The 17,623-nt window shown below is 39.3% G+C and overlaps 1 protein-coding gene across 7 annotated transcripts in view; it reads right to left on the bottom strand.

Annotated features, from left to right (window-relative positions):
• RPS6KC1 (ribosomal protein S6 kinase C1) overlaps positions 1-17,623 on the bottom strand; it is a 92,946-nt gene that overhangs the window by 17,648 nt on the left and 57,675 nt on the right. For all 7 annotated transcript variants that reach the window (XR_010372029.1, XR_010372030.1, XM_064446206.1 and 4 more), the window contains 3 exons: positions 12,094-12,141; positions 10,340-10,472; positions 231-1,808 (listed from right to left, as the gene is read on the bottom strand). Coding sequence is in view for 5 of the 7 variants with exons in the window: in XM_064446206.1 (XP_064302276.1) it covers positions 231-1,808; positions 10,340-10,472; positions 12,094-12,141 (1,759 nt within the window). In the remaining 2 variants the exon portion in view is untranslated. The remainder of the gene's footprint in view (positions 1-230; positions 1,809-10,339; positions 10,473-12,093; positions 12,142-17,623) is intronic.

Raw genomic sequence — 17,623 nt, 5'->3', positions numbered from 1 at the left:
TCCATTTTCTGCAGAAGTGAACTGTAATTACTCCTTTTGTAGCTAAAAACAGTATCATTAAGAATAATGGCATCATTAAGTACTAGAAGCTATTACTGGGGGTGAATTTGCTGCACTGATAATGAAGCTCTAGACAGGAAATGAAGATACTAATTACAAGATAAAACGCCTACTCAGTTAATTGGAAGCAACAGCGAATAAAAAGAAATGCATTTGCAAAAGTTCCTGACCTCTATCATTCAATAAGATGTTGTTTGGGTTCAAATCGCGGCACACAATTCCTTCTCTATGTAAAGCATCAAGGGCTACAACCATTTCAGCTGCCCATCTTTGAATGCAATCCTCTGGGATATAAAACCTGGAGGTTATCGCTAATCTTTCGTCGAGGTCCTGAAAAATTTGATGTATTTCCTTCTCCCCTGCTACTGCTATTTTGTCTTCCCTCTTTGGTGCTGTCTTTTTACTTTCAGTTGCTGGTAACAAAGCTGAGTCGGCTTCCTCTTTCCCAAAGTCTTCAGTTTGATCAGAAAACAGCAACACTGCTTCATTTCTCAACATGTCTCCATCCAAGCTAACATCTTGAGCACCTGAGAGCAGGTTGGAAACAAATAAACTTTCTTCTTTGCTTGTCACGTTTAAGGAGCAGGCTCCAAGCCCTTGAAACAGAGCCCGGTCTTCTGAACTACCTACCTCTTGGTCAGATGTAAAGAGGGTCCCAAGAGCTCCCTGAGTGGCACTGCTTTGTCCATTTGCTTCCTTGCAGGAAGAATCTCCCACTTCTGGTGCCACATCATTTGGCTCCTGATCAAATGCTTTGCATGGCTCTGCAGAATTATTTAATTGTAAAACATCAGGTGTTTCTAGTAACTTTACTTCCAACATGTCCCTATCAGTTTTTGTAAACTTGGTTGGCCTTGACGCTGCTGCCTCTTCTGTTTCATCAGACATACCGGGTAAGTTTATTAGGAGATCAGGCCTTCCTTCATCAATGCTATTTACATCATCAAAAGCAGCATCCTTAAAGGAGATAACTGGCACAGAGTCATTTGAACCCCTGCTTATGGTGTCATGAGATTTCACACCCATTTTGTTCTCTAGGGCATCCAAGCTTCTGTCATGATCTGGGACAGAAAACAATGGCTTCAAAGGCTCTGATTTCAGGTTATATAATTTTTCTCCAAGATCAAGCCCCAGGAGCTCACTAGCGCTATCTTTGCTGTCTATCCTGAAGAGTTCCATGGGGCTGTTCTTCGATTTAGTTAATGAGTCCAATATCCTAGTAGAGCTAGCTATTTCTGACTCAGCATCATCAATGAAAAGTTTTCGTTCCTGAGATGCAACCTGACAGGTGAAGCTATCGCTGCCATCAACGCTGCATTTCTGCAAGCAACTTCTCGCTTTGGTATTTAGACCTTCACTCTCCAGTTTAACCACTGGTTCCTCATTTAGAGAGCCAGAATCGATTTTTTCTTGCCCATATTCATTGCATAATGTTAAATAACTAGTAGTGCACTCTTCTTCTGAGCTGGATCCTGAGTCCATCCACTTTGAACTCTCTTGGCCATCTTCCTGGTTGCTGCTGTCATCCTGAGAGCTGGGCGTCAGGCTGCTCTTCAGTGGTACCACCTTCAGTGTGCTTTCCCCATAGCTTTCTCTGGAATCAGTGCTGCTACCAATTTCTTTAGGACTAGGAGTCGGCTGCTCCAGGTAAATTTTAGTTGAACTCGATGTTCGGGGATCAGGAATTTCAAAGCTCTCTTCAGGACTTCTGTTTAAGAACTTACTGACATAAGACCACAGTTTTCCTCCTGCAAGAAAAGAGGGGGGGGTGGAAACACTTAATTTCACTCAAAACAAAATTGGTGTTGGTTTCATTATGAAACAGGAAAATACCCTCATTGTCACAATACACTACATCCTTATGCCCACAGAGCAAGTTGGATCTGCTGCTTCAGGAGTAAGGAATTACAGGGACCACAACTTGTTTTTCAACCAGATTTGTATTAATACATAAATATTTAAAGAGCTGCATCTGAGATTAAGCTTTTTTTTTTTTTAACTTCAGTAAAGTCTCATTTCAGAGTCTGTCTCAAGTTGCATGGTGGTGACTACTCTCCATCTGCTGTCTCAAAAGAAAGCAAAAACTCAGCAAGATCAAATGGTTTAGTGCCCATCACCAGTTCTGCCTGTACTGAATACTTCTGTATCACAGCTCCAAGCTCATGAGCAACATTAGCGGACATGGACTAAAAACTAATTAGCAAGTTCGTTAAGGGGAAGGGAATTACCGCCTATCAGCAGGATATCTTAAGGATCTGTTTCTCTCTTTGAAGAAGTGAGTTTTGTTAGTTAAATACAGATGTGTTTCTCCCTTTAACTTCAGAACTCAAAGCTTTTTACACCTTGCTGCATTACACAAGGATTTTTCAATACTCTAAGTTACACTAGTGAACCAGTTCCTTCACATCAAAGACTCAAGGAAAGTTACAGCTCCAAAAGTAATAGTTACATTTGAAAAATACATAATAAGACTCTTCCTGTTTCCAAACATAGTACATATTAAAAAAGCTTACAAATTACAACACAATTTTCACAAAAGAAATCAAGAAGTAACTGCATCTCTTGGACATGCCAAAGAATTTGGCTTAAAGCTAGAAAGCCGCCTTTGATAATTTATGGAAAAATGTAAAGTCAAGACGTTTCAATTTAAAAGATCGTACAGAAATTCTGGAAAATACAGGAGTTCTAACAAAATCTTTGTAGAAGAAAAAATAACTACCCAGCCCACTGGGCATCTGCGAAGTTTTGGCTCGTTATTTTGGTTTGCTCTCTCTTTTTTACTTATTTCGATAAAACAGAGTTTTATATTTTTCCAAAATACAGTCTTTAATAGTTATTTTTAAACACACCCCATATCAGGCAAAATTCCTTTAGAAAGTACAATAAAAGACGACAGTATTTTTTATTGCCTAGGAACAGGTTTTCTGTATTCCCAGGTATTTCAAAAACACCTTATCAAAGGCAGAAAAACCTTAATACTTTCAAAATTAATTTGAATACTATAATATGGTGTTTTCTCACCCTCCATCCCCCTGGCAAAGACTTGTTTTTGAAGGGGTGTGGGGGAGGGAAATCTCACTGGTTGTGGTGAAACTAAGTATATTAAAAATATTAAGAGGTAATTCTAACGGCTTCAGTCCAATGGTGAAAATACAATTTTTATCTATTAATCCACATGGTTTCTGCCATAAGCTACAAACAGACTTAGTAAGTCAAAATTACCCTTGCCACCTTCTAGAAGATAATGAGAAAGGATGCTAGGTAAACAAACAGGAGCAAATGGAAACACTGCTCGTAGAAAAGGGAAGAAGAACTGCTGTAGTGAGCACTGTATTGCATAAGCACTTTAAATACTTATGCAAAGATACAGTCAAAATACCTACAAGCATGCCGTGCCACAGGAGCAGGCTGCCTCCTTGGGCAGCAACCGACTCTGAGCTTGCCTGGACACAGGTGACCTGCTGCCCTGCATCAGTGAGACCAACAGCCCTAGTCCTGCCAGACGTGCCTGACAAGCAGCATCTTGCCTCCAGGAGAAGCAGTAAGTTCATGCAGACACTTAAGATGAAGCCACTTGCCTTAAATATGATATGTTACACAGCTGTTCAGCAGGGCAAAGGCAGAGCCAGGGCGCTGCCATGCCTTCTGAGCCCTGCAGCTTGCACAGGGCTTCAGAATTACTGGTTTTAAACTGATCTGGTAAAAAAAAAAGTTGTTCATGCCATAATTCTTTTTCTAAGGCTACATTTTTACATTTACTCATGCTTTTGCTATGGAATGGCAGGGAAAGAAAACAACAGAAAAGAGAATGAGAAAGCCAGCAAGAACATACATATATTTAGATAGTGTGAAAGACTTCCTTCTCTTTCCCACACTTTCATCCATGACAAAAGAAGCAACACAAGTTTAATTTTACCCCAAGATTCTGATGGAACAATAATTTTATAACAATTTTCTTTAAAATGTCAATTAAATTAATATAAGTAAACAATGCTTGCAAAATAACTGCCCAGTTTATTAACTAGTCATGGAATTATTCAGGGTCGTTTCACACCAAACAATAAAATTTCATTTGACAACCAGGCTGCTGCTGCATTTAATAAACCACAAAGTCTCCCCCATCCCACCTGCATTATATTAATTAGTACAAGCAAATGCCAAATATTTCCATCTCCATATTACTTGTGTTTACTATTTGTGCATCACAAATTTCTTAACAAAACACAAATCTTGGGTTTCAAAGGGTGTTCACAGAACATGTCCCATGAAGACCCACATTACACTTTTGTAGCTTTGGACAGTGCCTGCCACAACAGTACGTCAGCCTCCAGGCATGGCTTTAATGCAAATATTAGTACCATCAGTCCTTCCTCAGATGCAAGTAGTAAGTAAAGGTCTTTCTAATGGAGGCCTGGGTTGAGCTTTGACCCAGGGATGCAGAAAGCTCAAAACCTTATTTCTGTGATCTATTGTCACGGTTTTTGCTGGTGTCATTACTGGACACCAGATGTGCTTTTACATGTGACACCTGAACAGCACTCACTGACCTAAATGTTTCATACCCCTATATCACAGTAGGAAGGGGCTGGGCTGCCCAGCAGCATGACAAGTGCAAGAATTATCCTCGCACAACTTAGCTTTTCACCTATAGACAGGTCAAGCTGCACACTAAAGACAACTCCTGTCTTCTGCTCCCTCCACCTCACTTCCTGCAAGATTTCATGCATCCTCCACTAGAATTTGGCCTCTACTTAAAGTCTTAGTGTAGCTTAAGAACGAAGGAGACCCAAGCAGGATTAAGGAAGGAAAATAGATGTGTTGAGGTCAATCCTTGAAAACCCCACAGAAAGATCACTGGAAGAGTCAAGCGGTTCAGGCTATGTTTTTTAAAACATTCAGTTTTAAATGCTTTCAGCAAACCTAAAATCTGCAAAAGACAAAAGAAATCTCTTTATTCTTAGAGTATTCAGGAATTCACTGTCGACCTGTGAAAACAGACAGAACTGCAACAAGGACTCATTTTCTTTTTGTAAATGTATTATCTTACTTTTTTAAAAAAATTGTTCATTAATAATCACTTGGACTTAGAAATCACAGTGGAAATGACTACTTACTGCAAATCCAATTTAGAGTTAAATGCAAGTAAATAAAAAAAATTATGATGTCCAAATATGTTTACATACAAATATTTCAAGACTGGCCTCCTGGTCAAGTGGAAATACGTAAATAAATGCTATTCAATAATTGTGTTCTATAGTGAAAAACAACAATTTTATTCCTTTCTGAAAATGTCCAATTCAGGGTCAAACAAGAGTGATATTTGTATCTGGGTATATAATTATGCCTTTATGAATGACATACTAATAATCTTTCCCCCCTCTCCCCATGTGTTGTGTAAGATCAAGAAAACCCATTAGCAAGCCATGCTAATATAGTATCAGGAATCTATAAAAACTAAAATTACAGAAATCAATCCAAACAAGTAAGCTTCAGTCATTGTCAAATAGTCTAACATACTAAATAACTATAAAAGCTACCGTTTTAAGCTAAAGCTTGTTAGTGTTTAATACAATTTCAGAAGTACAGTATTATCATAACTAATGAAGATTATTTTCTTCTACCATGAACTGACTCTACAACCAGTCTAGCTCACTCTTTCTGGTTTTATTAGCACCTGAAAATCACCAAGCTCTACATTCCTCTGCAGTTATTTAATGTAAAATTACTTACTAGAATTGTGTTACTTGAACGTATTTCCAGCACTCTGGAGGTTATACCTCTGCCTCAACAGGCAGAATCTAAAAAGTTAGTGTCCAAAATAATCAACAGGAAATCTCAGCATAAAGAGACCAAGTGATGAAGCTGGCTTGGAATCTCATTAGTTCCATAACATTTTTATATTCTTTCCAATATTCCTGCAGTTGTTTGTTATTAATAGCACTTGGTGCAGGAACATCAAAGAGAAGAAGATACAGAGACCATATAGTACATATCAGAGGATAAAATGAAACATAACAGACCAGCAAATTTACTCTCCTAAACATGTTTTTCTTATAGGTGACAAGAAAAATTCATCACCTGTTGGATTTTTCCTCACCCAGTGCTCAGACACCATTTCAGCTTCACATCCTGAAAGACTGGCTGACTAAGGAGACATATTCCAAAATAAATCAATGGCCTCTGCTAGCTTGGCCCATGAGTTTACTCTGAAAGAACATATACTCCAATTCCTGCAGAACTGGAATGCAGCTAAGAATGCAATAATCACTGTATTTAGGAAATCCCAAACAAAGTCAAAGTGAACAACCCAGGCTTCCAAATAATTGTGATCGGATAGGGAAGAAAAACAGAGTACTGAAAGACATTTGCTTGAACTAGTCTCCAAAACTGGGCTCAACTCTCTACATCACTGCATAAGAATTTGTTTATGGTGAGAAGTACCAACATAAGTCACGCACCTCATGAGAATTAATATTCTTCCTTGTTGGAAAAAGAACAACCTTATGGTTTTCTTAGAATCACTGTCCTCCTTTTCAATATGGACATGTCTATTGGTAAACTTCATCATGTTAATATACAATGACTACATAACACTATGCTTGTACAGTTCCCTAGGCCAAAAGGGAACCAGACTTGTAGGCACTACCATGAAACAACAGTAATGTTCCACAGCATCCCAAGGGCAGCCACAGTGGGTTGCAGCGTACACACGAACTGGAAGCTAATCTCCAACCTAATCTCTAACATGACAGTAGTTACAAACACCAGAGTCTCATATACACAGCTGCTTCCACTGCTGCTGGTGAATCTCTGCTACAAAGTTTGCTAGTTTAGGCAAAGCTCCCACTTTCCCATGAACTTTGAGCAAAAGCTATTATTTCAAAGCAGCCTCCTGAAAAAGTCACTTGCCAAGGACTATATCACCTTTCCTACATTTTCCGATTGCTGTCGAATCTTTACAGCTAGTATTATCTCCTTTCCTAAGGACAAATCTTCAGCTTTGCAGGCCAGAATGCTACTGCCTTGTTGTCTATCAATTCCTGCATGCAGCAAGCCCCTTCAGCATGAAGTTTCTTGAGTGCTCTCCAGATTGATAGGAACTCCAGCTTGTTTATGCTTAAAGAGATCTGACAGCTTCTAACAGCCACTTAAACTTTGATGTCCCATGGAAGCCCCCCAACCTATTTTTGAAGCATCTGTTTCTAAAATTTCTAGAGTTAGTACTGCCAAGAAGAAGCGAGGCCTTATTAATATCAGATTGGCTCTCTACCACACTAGAATTTGCCAAGTGCTTTCCAACAAAGCTACAAGATAACTTCATGGACTTCCGTGCTTCTGAGACGCCCTTGATGCCTCCAACCACGACCATGAGAAAAGCCTGTAAGAGAACCCAAGACCTCACTCACCAATTCTGCGCATGCAATGGTATCATGGTGTACAAATAAAAACAAACAAAAAAAAGTCTTTATCTTGAGCAAGAGTCTGGGGTCAAGCTTTCAGAATTCCACACAAAACACAATAGTGCTGCACTTACCTAAAATTTACCATGAACGGGAAATAGCAAGCTACTTAGCAAATACATAATGTCTGTATATAACATTAAAACCTCCTCTGAATTTGCTATAATTCAAGCCATTGCCCACTTAAATTAATATTTTACTCTTGAACTTTCCAGTGATGCAGCTAACATACCTAACATAATAAATCATCACAAAGTAATACACTTATAAATTTTATTGGTAGCGTCTTCTTTCCTATTAGAACAGAACCACTTGGAGTATGAATGTTAAGAGCATTCATGAAGTTATGGAATAAAATTTAGAGACTGTCACTTAAAAAGCATTGTCCTAGAAATTTCTATCCTTTCCCAAAATAAACTACAAGTACCTTCTCTTTTTATATTTGGTCTGAGATGGATGAGATTTAAGGACAGCTTTATCTATAGGGATTCCAAAGCTTGAAAGTTAAGCCTTTCTCCTGAATCACGTTCCAGCATCAGCCTCCTAAGACAGGGTGATGTGCAGAGGCCATGCAGTTCTACAGGTAACAAACAGTTATTGCCCCGCTTAGGTATTTGGGATCAGGCTCCACACCTGCATTATGCTTTTTTTTTAATGCATTCTCAGGCAATTTACATGACTTTGCAGCCCACCTATTCCTCTTTAGAACAGCATATGTCACTCCTTTCCCCTCCCTTTGCCTATTCTGAGCCCAGTCAGTAAGCTCATGAAAGCAGCCCTCACCCACATCAAAATCCCTTCTGGTCCCTCCAGGTCTCCCCTTCCTCCCCAGCACAGCCTGTCAGTCCTCTACCCTCTCTGCAATGTTTCCCAGTTCTTCCCATACTCCCTAACCCATCTCCCTCCCTGTCTCCTACTTCCACATGTTAGACCCACAGCTGGGAGAAAGGCAATATGAGCTGTGGCTGCCTCCAAGCATGTTTGCGCTTCCTGGCCAGCCAAAAAGAAGATGCACGACAGCCTCCTCCTTCACTGTTCACATATCAAACAAACATTGTGCTACACAAGGCTGTGTGTTGCACAAACCTGATTTAGAAGGCACTTAGTAAATTATAAATCCTTCCCCCATAGAACACAAAACGTGTTACAGCCGATGTTGGTAAGAGCAAGACATTCAGGCCAAGTACTTTTCATTGGATTTGTGACTATGTCAAAGACGACCAGGAGAGAGCCATTCCTTTCTAAGGACACCACCATTGATCCCAAATGTTAAGCTGAGGTTTCTGTTCTTAAATGAAAGAGCTCTGATCATGCACTGTCTCCATTTTTCTCACTGTTGTCACAATAAAATTATCACTTCCAGGAGATCATCTTTGTCAAATGGTCACGTTGAGCCTTCCTTAAAATTTTTATTCTCTCCATCTAACCACTAGTCCCCCCAAATTCCACTACTTCTTCACCCAGTTTTCCATCTGTCTTGAGAAGGAACATTCTTCCAGAAGAGAAAAGCAAAACTGTAGGACTGTAGGACTTCAGAAACTGCAGAAATATTAGGAACAGTTTTTTTAAATTATTGTTTTATCCTGTCTCTAATCCTTTGATCATGATAGACTTAAGGGCAGTTTCTATCTGACAAGGCTGTGGTGGGGTTTTTGTTGTTTTGGGTTTTTAAATATTATTTCTCAAGAGAAAAAAAACAACCAACAACAACATACTAGCTTATGCAGAGATTACAGTTCAGGTGAGAGTCTCCATTCAGCTGAATTACACACACCTCAAGAAAAGCAGCATTGTACAAAGCAGCACTGTAAACCCTCGAGATCACCATCAGGCAGTACTGTAACGTGAGGCCTTTCTTCATGCATCACTGCTCACGGTAAAATGAAGTCACACATAGCAGAAACAGTCATTCATGTTATAAAGTTAACTTTAACTGGCCTCATGTGACATATTGTTCGTGAAAAAGCCAAAATCTAAGTTACTAGAAAAAAAGAAATTATATTCAATGTAATAAAATTATCTTCTCTATCAGTTAGCTTAGTTTCTTCACATCATCCATTCTGACTGAATTATTAACATTTCCTAAAAAAAGAACTATTAGCAATCCCAAAATTTATATTCTGCACTCATTCTGAACAAATATGGGTAATTACATTTAGGAAATATTTAAATCCAGGTGTTAGACCAAAAAAATCAAAATGTAATTATTTTGTGCCACCTGTTCCCTGTACATTTAACAGGAATTTTATAAATAGTTTGAAGGCACAACTCTGTGGTTCTGCTTTGAACTCCTGTGTGATGCCGCTAGCTGTTTTCTTAAAAATCCAGATCAGAATAACTATGCAAAATTAACCAACAGGCAAATGTTCATGTTTTTTAGCAGAGTTACTAAATTCTTGTGTGAATAGTTGTCATTTTAACTATAAGATGCTAAAAAGATTTACTTGCCAAAGTTTACAAAAGTAGCCAAAGACACTGTCTCTGAGACATGACTGTGAATACTTCAGATAGTTGTTGCAGTCAAAGCACTCACTCTCCTGTAGAAAACAAACAGTTGGAAGCTTTCAATATTGCTACAATTCAAGTAATCCAACAGGATTTGAGGCCATTTGAAACAGGAATCAGACCCACTGCAGAAAAAGGGGGGGAAAGGGAGAGGGACGGAGGATGGGAGCGGGGTGTCTTATAAGACATCTCTCAGGCACGCTACAAATATTTTAATTAGATGTATAAGATATTAATTTGACAATGAAATGTACCATTGATTAAAACTTAAACCTTTGATTCTTTTCAGCAATATACTTAAACGAGAGACAAACCTTCTGCATGCTGTAACACAAGAAAGACAGACTCCTCGGAGATGATGTACTTGTGCAGACACACCATGTTGGGCACACAGCGGGGGATGATGGTCGTTCTGCTCCTGCTGTACTCACTACTTTTCCTTAGACCCTGACAGAGAACAAAAAGGTCAGTTGTACCCTCAGTTGCCTTTGGAGCCTGCTGTGCTCTGTGTTTATCAACCAAACTAATCTATCCGAGTTACTCTGGGCTTCAGAGAAACCACTCATCTGCTGCTCTATGCCCCTCGGTCCCCCGAGGCTGTGCTGATGGCATCTGGCGCATTTCCAGAGAACAGAAGATGGCACAAAGCTGCCATTAAAATCAATTACATGGGTCAATGTTTTTATTAGAATCTCTCTCAAACTAAGTCATCAGGATGACACTCAGTTATTTCCCTGTGACCTTTTTTTTAAATTTTATTTTTGTATGTGACCAAAAGACACTATTAAAAAAATTCAATTCAAGTTCTAAAGACAAAAGAATGCCTTAGCCTTACAGGTAATCCTCACATTTCCACTCTACTTTAAAGACAACAGCCACCACAACAAAAAGGAAAGGAAAGAATTAGTCTCCTTGAGAGGTAATGATTTTTGGGAGGTAGCACAGAGATGAGTTGCCAGAAGTGAAAAAATTGATGTGGGAAGGAGAAAGGGAAGGGAGAGAGAAAGAGAAAAAAAAATTATGTCAATAGTGTGACCTATTACAATATTGATAAACATAAGCAGTTAAATGGGAAATTCAATGTTACCCTATCTGACAGTAGATAAAGGGAGGTTCTAATATACAATATTCACAAAACAATCCTTTCTGAGGAACAAACAGGTTTTCTGTACCCTGCACATACCTAAAACAAACAATTTCAAAGGCCAGATGCACAACGTTAAGGCTGGGTAGTAAGCCAGACCTGAAGCGAAGTTACAAACTGTTAACAACTAATTAGACCTCCATGTTTGGGGGACAGTTTTTCAGCCCTTCCTCCCATCAGCAGCAGAATTCATGTCAAGGGGAGCCTGAAACAATGGCCACAATAACAATACTTCTACTAAACTAATTCTCAGCATCACATATGCTTTGAGCTTATTGGGATCTTGATCTGAGCACTTTCTGAAACACAAAAGAGTAATGTGGAAAATTTTATTCTGACCAATTGTTAATTAACTATTAATTATAACTATTAATTATAACTATTTGTTAAGTCAATTGTTCAGTTAAATTAAACATTTCCACAGTCTATTGATGTAAAACATTGGAAAGCAATGTTGAATAAGACCAGCCATCCATTTCATCCAGAATCCACTTTGGCCAATATCATATTCTTCAGCTAAGGGAAGACCAAACACAGAGTGCTGTGGATGTACTTGGGCTAAGGAGAATTTTCACCTTCAGCAGCAGCCTCTGCATGTTGTGAGCCACCAGGGCTTTACAGATGTTTTAAGCAGCACACTGAAACTGTGATTCTTTACGGAAGCCTGCTAAGGAGTTGGCCTCAATAACCGGTGGCAACTCAAGTGAGTAAACCTGCACATCTGAGCACTAGAGACATTATAGAGAAAGGAAGGGAAAGCAACTGAATACCAACAAAAATAATTCCAGTGCACTTAATAGGGCTATATGTATTAACATAATATATCAGAGCTAACTGTATACATTAGATGCAAATTGACCTTTGGGTGGTGGTGTAATTTAGGAGGCCAAACTGTTTAGAGAAATAATAAAAGACTATACTCACCTTGAGTATAAAAGTCTGCTGTGTTCTAGTGTCCATTACAAGCAAAACCTAAGCAAAAAATATTCAGAAAAATATTTAAGATTCACACGAGTAAGTTAACAAAAGGCAGATCTTAAATCTAATATTGAATATTCTTACAAAGGAAGTGATATAAGTAATGATTTAAAAAAAAACAAGAAATCAAAGCCCTGCAGTATACGTTTGATAACCAGTCTCTTTTGGGTTTTTTTAGGAAACAAATATGATAGAGGACTGACTACCAGAATGTCACCTGATTCCCAATCAGCTAATTTAAAGAATTAATATTAACTTGGTAACAGAAATAGCTAGTACTTTATAATTACAGCAATAATCCAGCAGAACCCAATTTATAGAAACACAATAGCAGCAACACCATGAAGCACAAAAAGCAACCTTCACATAGCATTACCTTCCTATGTCACTTCACTTAAATCCTCACTGTAACTAGCTTCCTAGTGCAACACTTTTCCCCATCAGCCTTCCTATACATCAAATGTGCTGCCTACCAGTGGGTTACCAGAGGAGGTTTTTGTGGGGTGGCTACATACCTGCTTTCCAGGAAGCTAAACTAAAAGCTGGCCACGCAAATGCCCAGGCCACAGAAAAAAATGTTTTATCAACTGTATAGTCACTGCTGTCTCATTCTTCCACTGCCATTTTTGTTTTGCAGCACTCATAAGCCACAGAAACGGCTGCAAGGAAGTTCATTTCTTCTACTGTAAATGAATATTAAGGTAACAGCAAAAAAAGAGGATTTATTTAGGGAGAAAAGAATGGATGGGTTCGCTGCAGAGAGGAGAACACCTACACCTGCAGAGAGCATCTGTGTTAGGAGTGCACCACCTCTACTGAAAGCACTTCAAACACAGCACAGCAATGACAGAAGTATTAAGTAATGACTACCCACTTAGCAAGCTCCATCTATTTATGTGTTGAAAACAAAACAAAAAAATATATGTGTATTTATATTTGGGAAACTGCATCTTCAGGGAGCTGGAACCGTCTGCATCTCCATCTTCAAATCACCCTGCTCAGGAATTAACTGTTTTCAAACTGCACAAGAACACAGATGTACTTGAAAAGCACCAGCTGCAAGACAGCCACACAAGCAGCCCAAGCACAATCCCAACCCTCCTTTAGGAACAAGAGTGTGCACTCACTGTTTATTTACAATAGACACTGTAAACTTCCAGTATAAATATTCACATACAGTTATATCAAAATATTTGGGCTGCAAAATCAAACACCTCAAGGGCTGCAAATGCCAGCACCAGAGTTACCAAACTGAGTTCAACAGACAAGATGCAGCAGCTCCAAGTCAACAGACACCATGCAGTGAAGACCAAGTCAGCTCACATCAAAAAAAGACTTCTTGCAGAGGAATGACATGTCAGGAGTAACATGGTGTTGGATTCATCAGATGACAGGAGAAAGACAACACAGCACACAGTCTCCCTTATTTCCCTGCTGCGTGGGGCAGCAATGCAGTCATGCTCTGCTATCTCTGAAAGGGTGAAGTCTCCCAGGCTGACATGCTGACTTTCCCCACGCCAAGGGAACTGTGGAAACAGCTGTCCTGCGCAGTGCCCACAGCGACACATGAGGTGGAGATGTGCAAAAGGCCTAGGCAGCTGGGCCAGGAGGGAACGTCTCAGGGCAGGGCAATGCTGGTTTCCCCCAAGCAATGGCTGAAGCAAAGCAACCTTTGCTCTTTGGGATGGCTGCATTCAAAACTTTGTCCCCCATCCCTCCCCACTGTACCCCTGAGCATCTCAAGCCAGAGGAGAACTGGAGTTTTTTCTAATAATTTCTCTCACCAGATTTCACCAAAAGAAATAAAGTGACAGACACCTTTCCATCTCAAAGACCTCCTCTTTTACTAGGGTTGCACACGATTTTAAAAGTTGGTCTATATCTTCTAGCAAAAAAAAAACCAACAGAAGTTGGTGTTACTGAGGCAAAGGAATGACACAGTTTCCATGTCAAGGGCACAGTAAGGAAAGGCAAATGTCCCCAGGCCACTGAGTTTGCAGAACAACTTTTCAGGTCTGGGGCTTCCAGAAACAGTGGAAACCAGCTGAATAAATAACAACTGTAAAACTGCTTTTCTTACCCTTGCTTTACCAAAAGGTGTAAAATTAAAATTTAAAACAAACAAATCAACAATAAAGAAAACCAAAAGAACAAGAGAAAAATAAAAGCCGCTTTACAAGAAGTGCCAAAAGAAGATAAAAATGGTTTGGAAACAACTATGTGTTTTTATGTTTGTAGTCACTTTCCTTCTTCTCCCAAGTTTGTTTGTAACGAGACACTGTTCACATTGAGGCAATAAATACAAGAACATATGTGATTTTTTTTTTAATGTGCCCTTTGACTGTCAATATCTCCCAAACAGGTGTTGGCTAAATGATTATAAATTGGCCTCTGGATACACCTCTTCAACTGAGCCGTACAGGACTGGCGATAATATAATTAGACCTAAAAACATCAGGCTGGTGAATGCTTTCCATCTGTTTGGCAATAATGTTTAGTTAACAATAGTCTTTAAAAGAAGCACCTTCAACTTCAGTTCTTAAAGTTATTTATAGGGCCATTCTTAACACACCAGCACTCTTGCTAACAAGAGCTTTAGCCACTTGGAAATTATTAGCCATACGGCTGTATATGAAAAGGAATAGCAGCATTTAACATCTGTATCTCTCCAGATTTACAAGCATCAACCTCATTTAAAGTCATTTCTTAATGAACAGTTCTGTGGTCTGTATTAATATTATAGTTGCATGCACAAAGATCATAAGGAGCCAAACATTTTTTTAATACCAACAGTAGGCCAATCAGTAATGAAGCTGTCAGCATAAAGGACAGAATAATAGCTTCTTTAACCCTCAGACAGGATTTGTTCATTTGTAGAGTAGAAGACACCAATTTAAAAACTGCTCATGGGTTTGCTCACCTTTATAAAGACAAAAATCTAATTTGGTACTAATTTGATACAATTGTCTTTCCAATAAAAGGCTCCTAAAGCCATCTTTTATTCCATGATAAAACAACTGCTATAACTAAAACTGTCATGAAATAATTACCTTTGATAGCATACCTTATTGCACAAATACAATTAATGTATTCCTCCCTTTCATTTTCACACTTGCTTATCAGCACTGTATTAGCATATGGTGTAACAGAACAGATTACTGAGCCCTCGCCCTATAAGACGACATATAGAATGACTACCACTAATGCGAATAAAGCAGACAATGGGTCCCTTCAGGGCTAGCTTCATCTGTTGTTATATTACAACATCAGAGTGAAAGTAGCAGCTACAGTTTTATAACTGTAATAACAAATAATATTTGTGTGCCTTTGAGGTTAACTACCTAGATGGACTAACCAGTCTTACTAACCAGCTTCTTTCTTTTTCCTTCCTGTCAAGCATCATACCTTCCCCCAGTGATGATCGTCTACAGCTCCACTTCATTTTATGGAAAATTATTTCTTTGCTGATTCAATATTGACCTTTCTGCAAGACTGTTTACCTCAGAAGGGCCTCCAAGAAGCCTGGGAAGAGCCATAAAAGTAACCTTAGAAATTCACCTAGTGATACTCCATTTGGCCTGGCAGACTGCAGACTTTACACAGGTCCACCAAACCAAAACCTGCTTCAAGGAGAAGCAACCTGCATGCGTATTACAAAAAGGTGGTTTAACCAGAATCACTCAAATAATTAAAGGACAACATGAATGAATAAATCCCTATCAGTCATTTCAGGAAGGGGTAAGACCAGGAAAGAGATGGTTACAAGTATATTTTCTTGACTTTTTCTCACACAACCAGAGCAGAGAAAGGTGAGCAGCTCTTGGATGCACTACCAGGCCACTGCAGAAGTGCTAACAGTAAGCCTGCCATTGACCCAAATACGAACTTATTCTCCTCACCTCATGCCGAGGTGAGGAGCCAATTTCTAGAGAGTAGTGCTATCCCAACAAAGTTTTGCTGTTTACATTCCTTCACACTTCTCTCCCATTGCAAAAGGGAGTGCTTCTGTAATTCTTTTTCTAAGATTTCTTTTTAAAATGCAAAGTGGCAAGTCTCCACCCTAACGGCACGATGGAACCAAACAGGATTCCACATAGCATTCCCTACAGCGTAACTGTTCTTCTCCAGAGCAGATCACACAGAGATGCTCGCGTTAGACTAGGCTTCTCCGAGCTCATATCAGCTGATGGGACCTGTTTCACTGATGATGACTACTGTGTAATTGTAATAGTTAATACCTCCTAACAACAAACTGTCAGCTGTAACATTCTGTATCCTATCTCAGAGGGGAGGGAAAAGAATGCACAGCAGGGCATTCCTGGGCACTGAAAAACTAGGCTGACACACAAAAAGGAGACAAGGCAAAATCCTATTTGTTATACTAATGTATGAACAGAGTCAAGGTCTACATATCATGCTGGCTTTTTCGGCACTGTTGCTTACTCAGTCTTTACCTATTTTCTGCATTGATGACAACCTCAACATGGCCAAAAACACTGCCAGGCAAATAGCAATTGCCACAAATATATAATGTAACTAAGTGTCTTCATCTGCACAGACATCCCTATTTTGTACAAGCACTTGAGCTCTCAAGCACAACCCAAAACACAAGTGAACACAGCAGCGTTACGTGGCAGAATCTCAGTAAAGTGGCAGATAGCAATACCACTGTGCGATGCCGAATAGGATTTTCTACTTTGTTTTTTTTCCTAAGTCAAGGGTTAATTCTGATGCCGACAGCAGCTACTTAAAAAAATTAGCTTCTTAGATTTGATTTACAGTGTATCCAACAGCTTAGTGGAAAATAAATTAAATTAAATTCAATATAGTAGGTACAATTAATTGGAGAAAAATAAAATAAAACCTGCCTGGTAAATAACCATAGTCTAGGTTTAAGAAAACAGTTAATTTTGGGATCCTTTAAATGCACAGAAATTAGCAAATGTTTCAGTATGCTAATTTTTTTTAATTAAAAGATATTTCTGCAGTAAAAGCTCTTTCATATGCACTACTGATTCTTCATCAAACGTTAAGTTTCCAACTTAACACCAGTATAGCCGGTGGCAGCCTGAAGGTTTACCATCTGCTGCCACCCAAAGTCACGGTGACCACCTTCAGAACATATGCATCAAAGCCCTGAGATAAGAGATTGAAGGAATACTGCAGAAGTCAGCATAAGGGGAATCACAAACCCAGAGGCAGGCAACAGGCAAGCCACCAGGAAAAAAGAACATGGTGAACCATTAGTCACCCTACTGAGCACCCAAACAAGGTCGTGGGGGACAACACTGGAAAAACTAAGGACTGCTCTAAATGCACTGCTCTCCTGACAGCAGCTTTAACATAAATGCAGTCCTCTGTCACACTGCAGACATTTGCTTCCCCAGTCCCCCTTTCTTTTCTGGGTTTTTTTCCCATCCCTTCCCCCCAAGCCCAGCATCTCTCACTGATTATTTTTTTTCCAGTCTCCACATGT

The sequence above is a fragment of the Phalacrocorax carbo genome, chromosome 3, assembly GCF_963921805.1.
Source record: "Phalacrocorax carbo chromosome 3, bPhaCar2.1, whole genome shotgun sequence".
Taxonomy (NCBI): domain Eukaryota; kingdom Metazoa; phylum Chordata; class Aves; order Suliformes; family Phalacrocoracidae; genus Phalacrocorax; species Phalacrocorax carbo.
The sequence above is the reverse complement of the archived record's forward strand: the minus strand, read 5'-3'. Positions and strand labels throughout refer to the sequence as shown.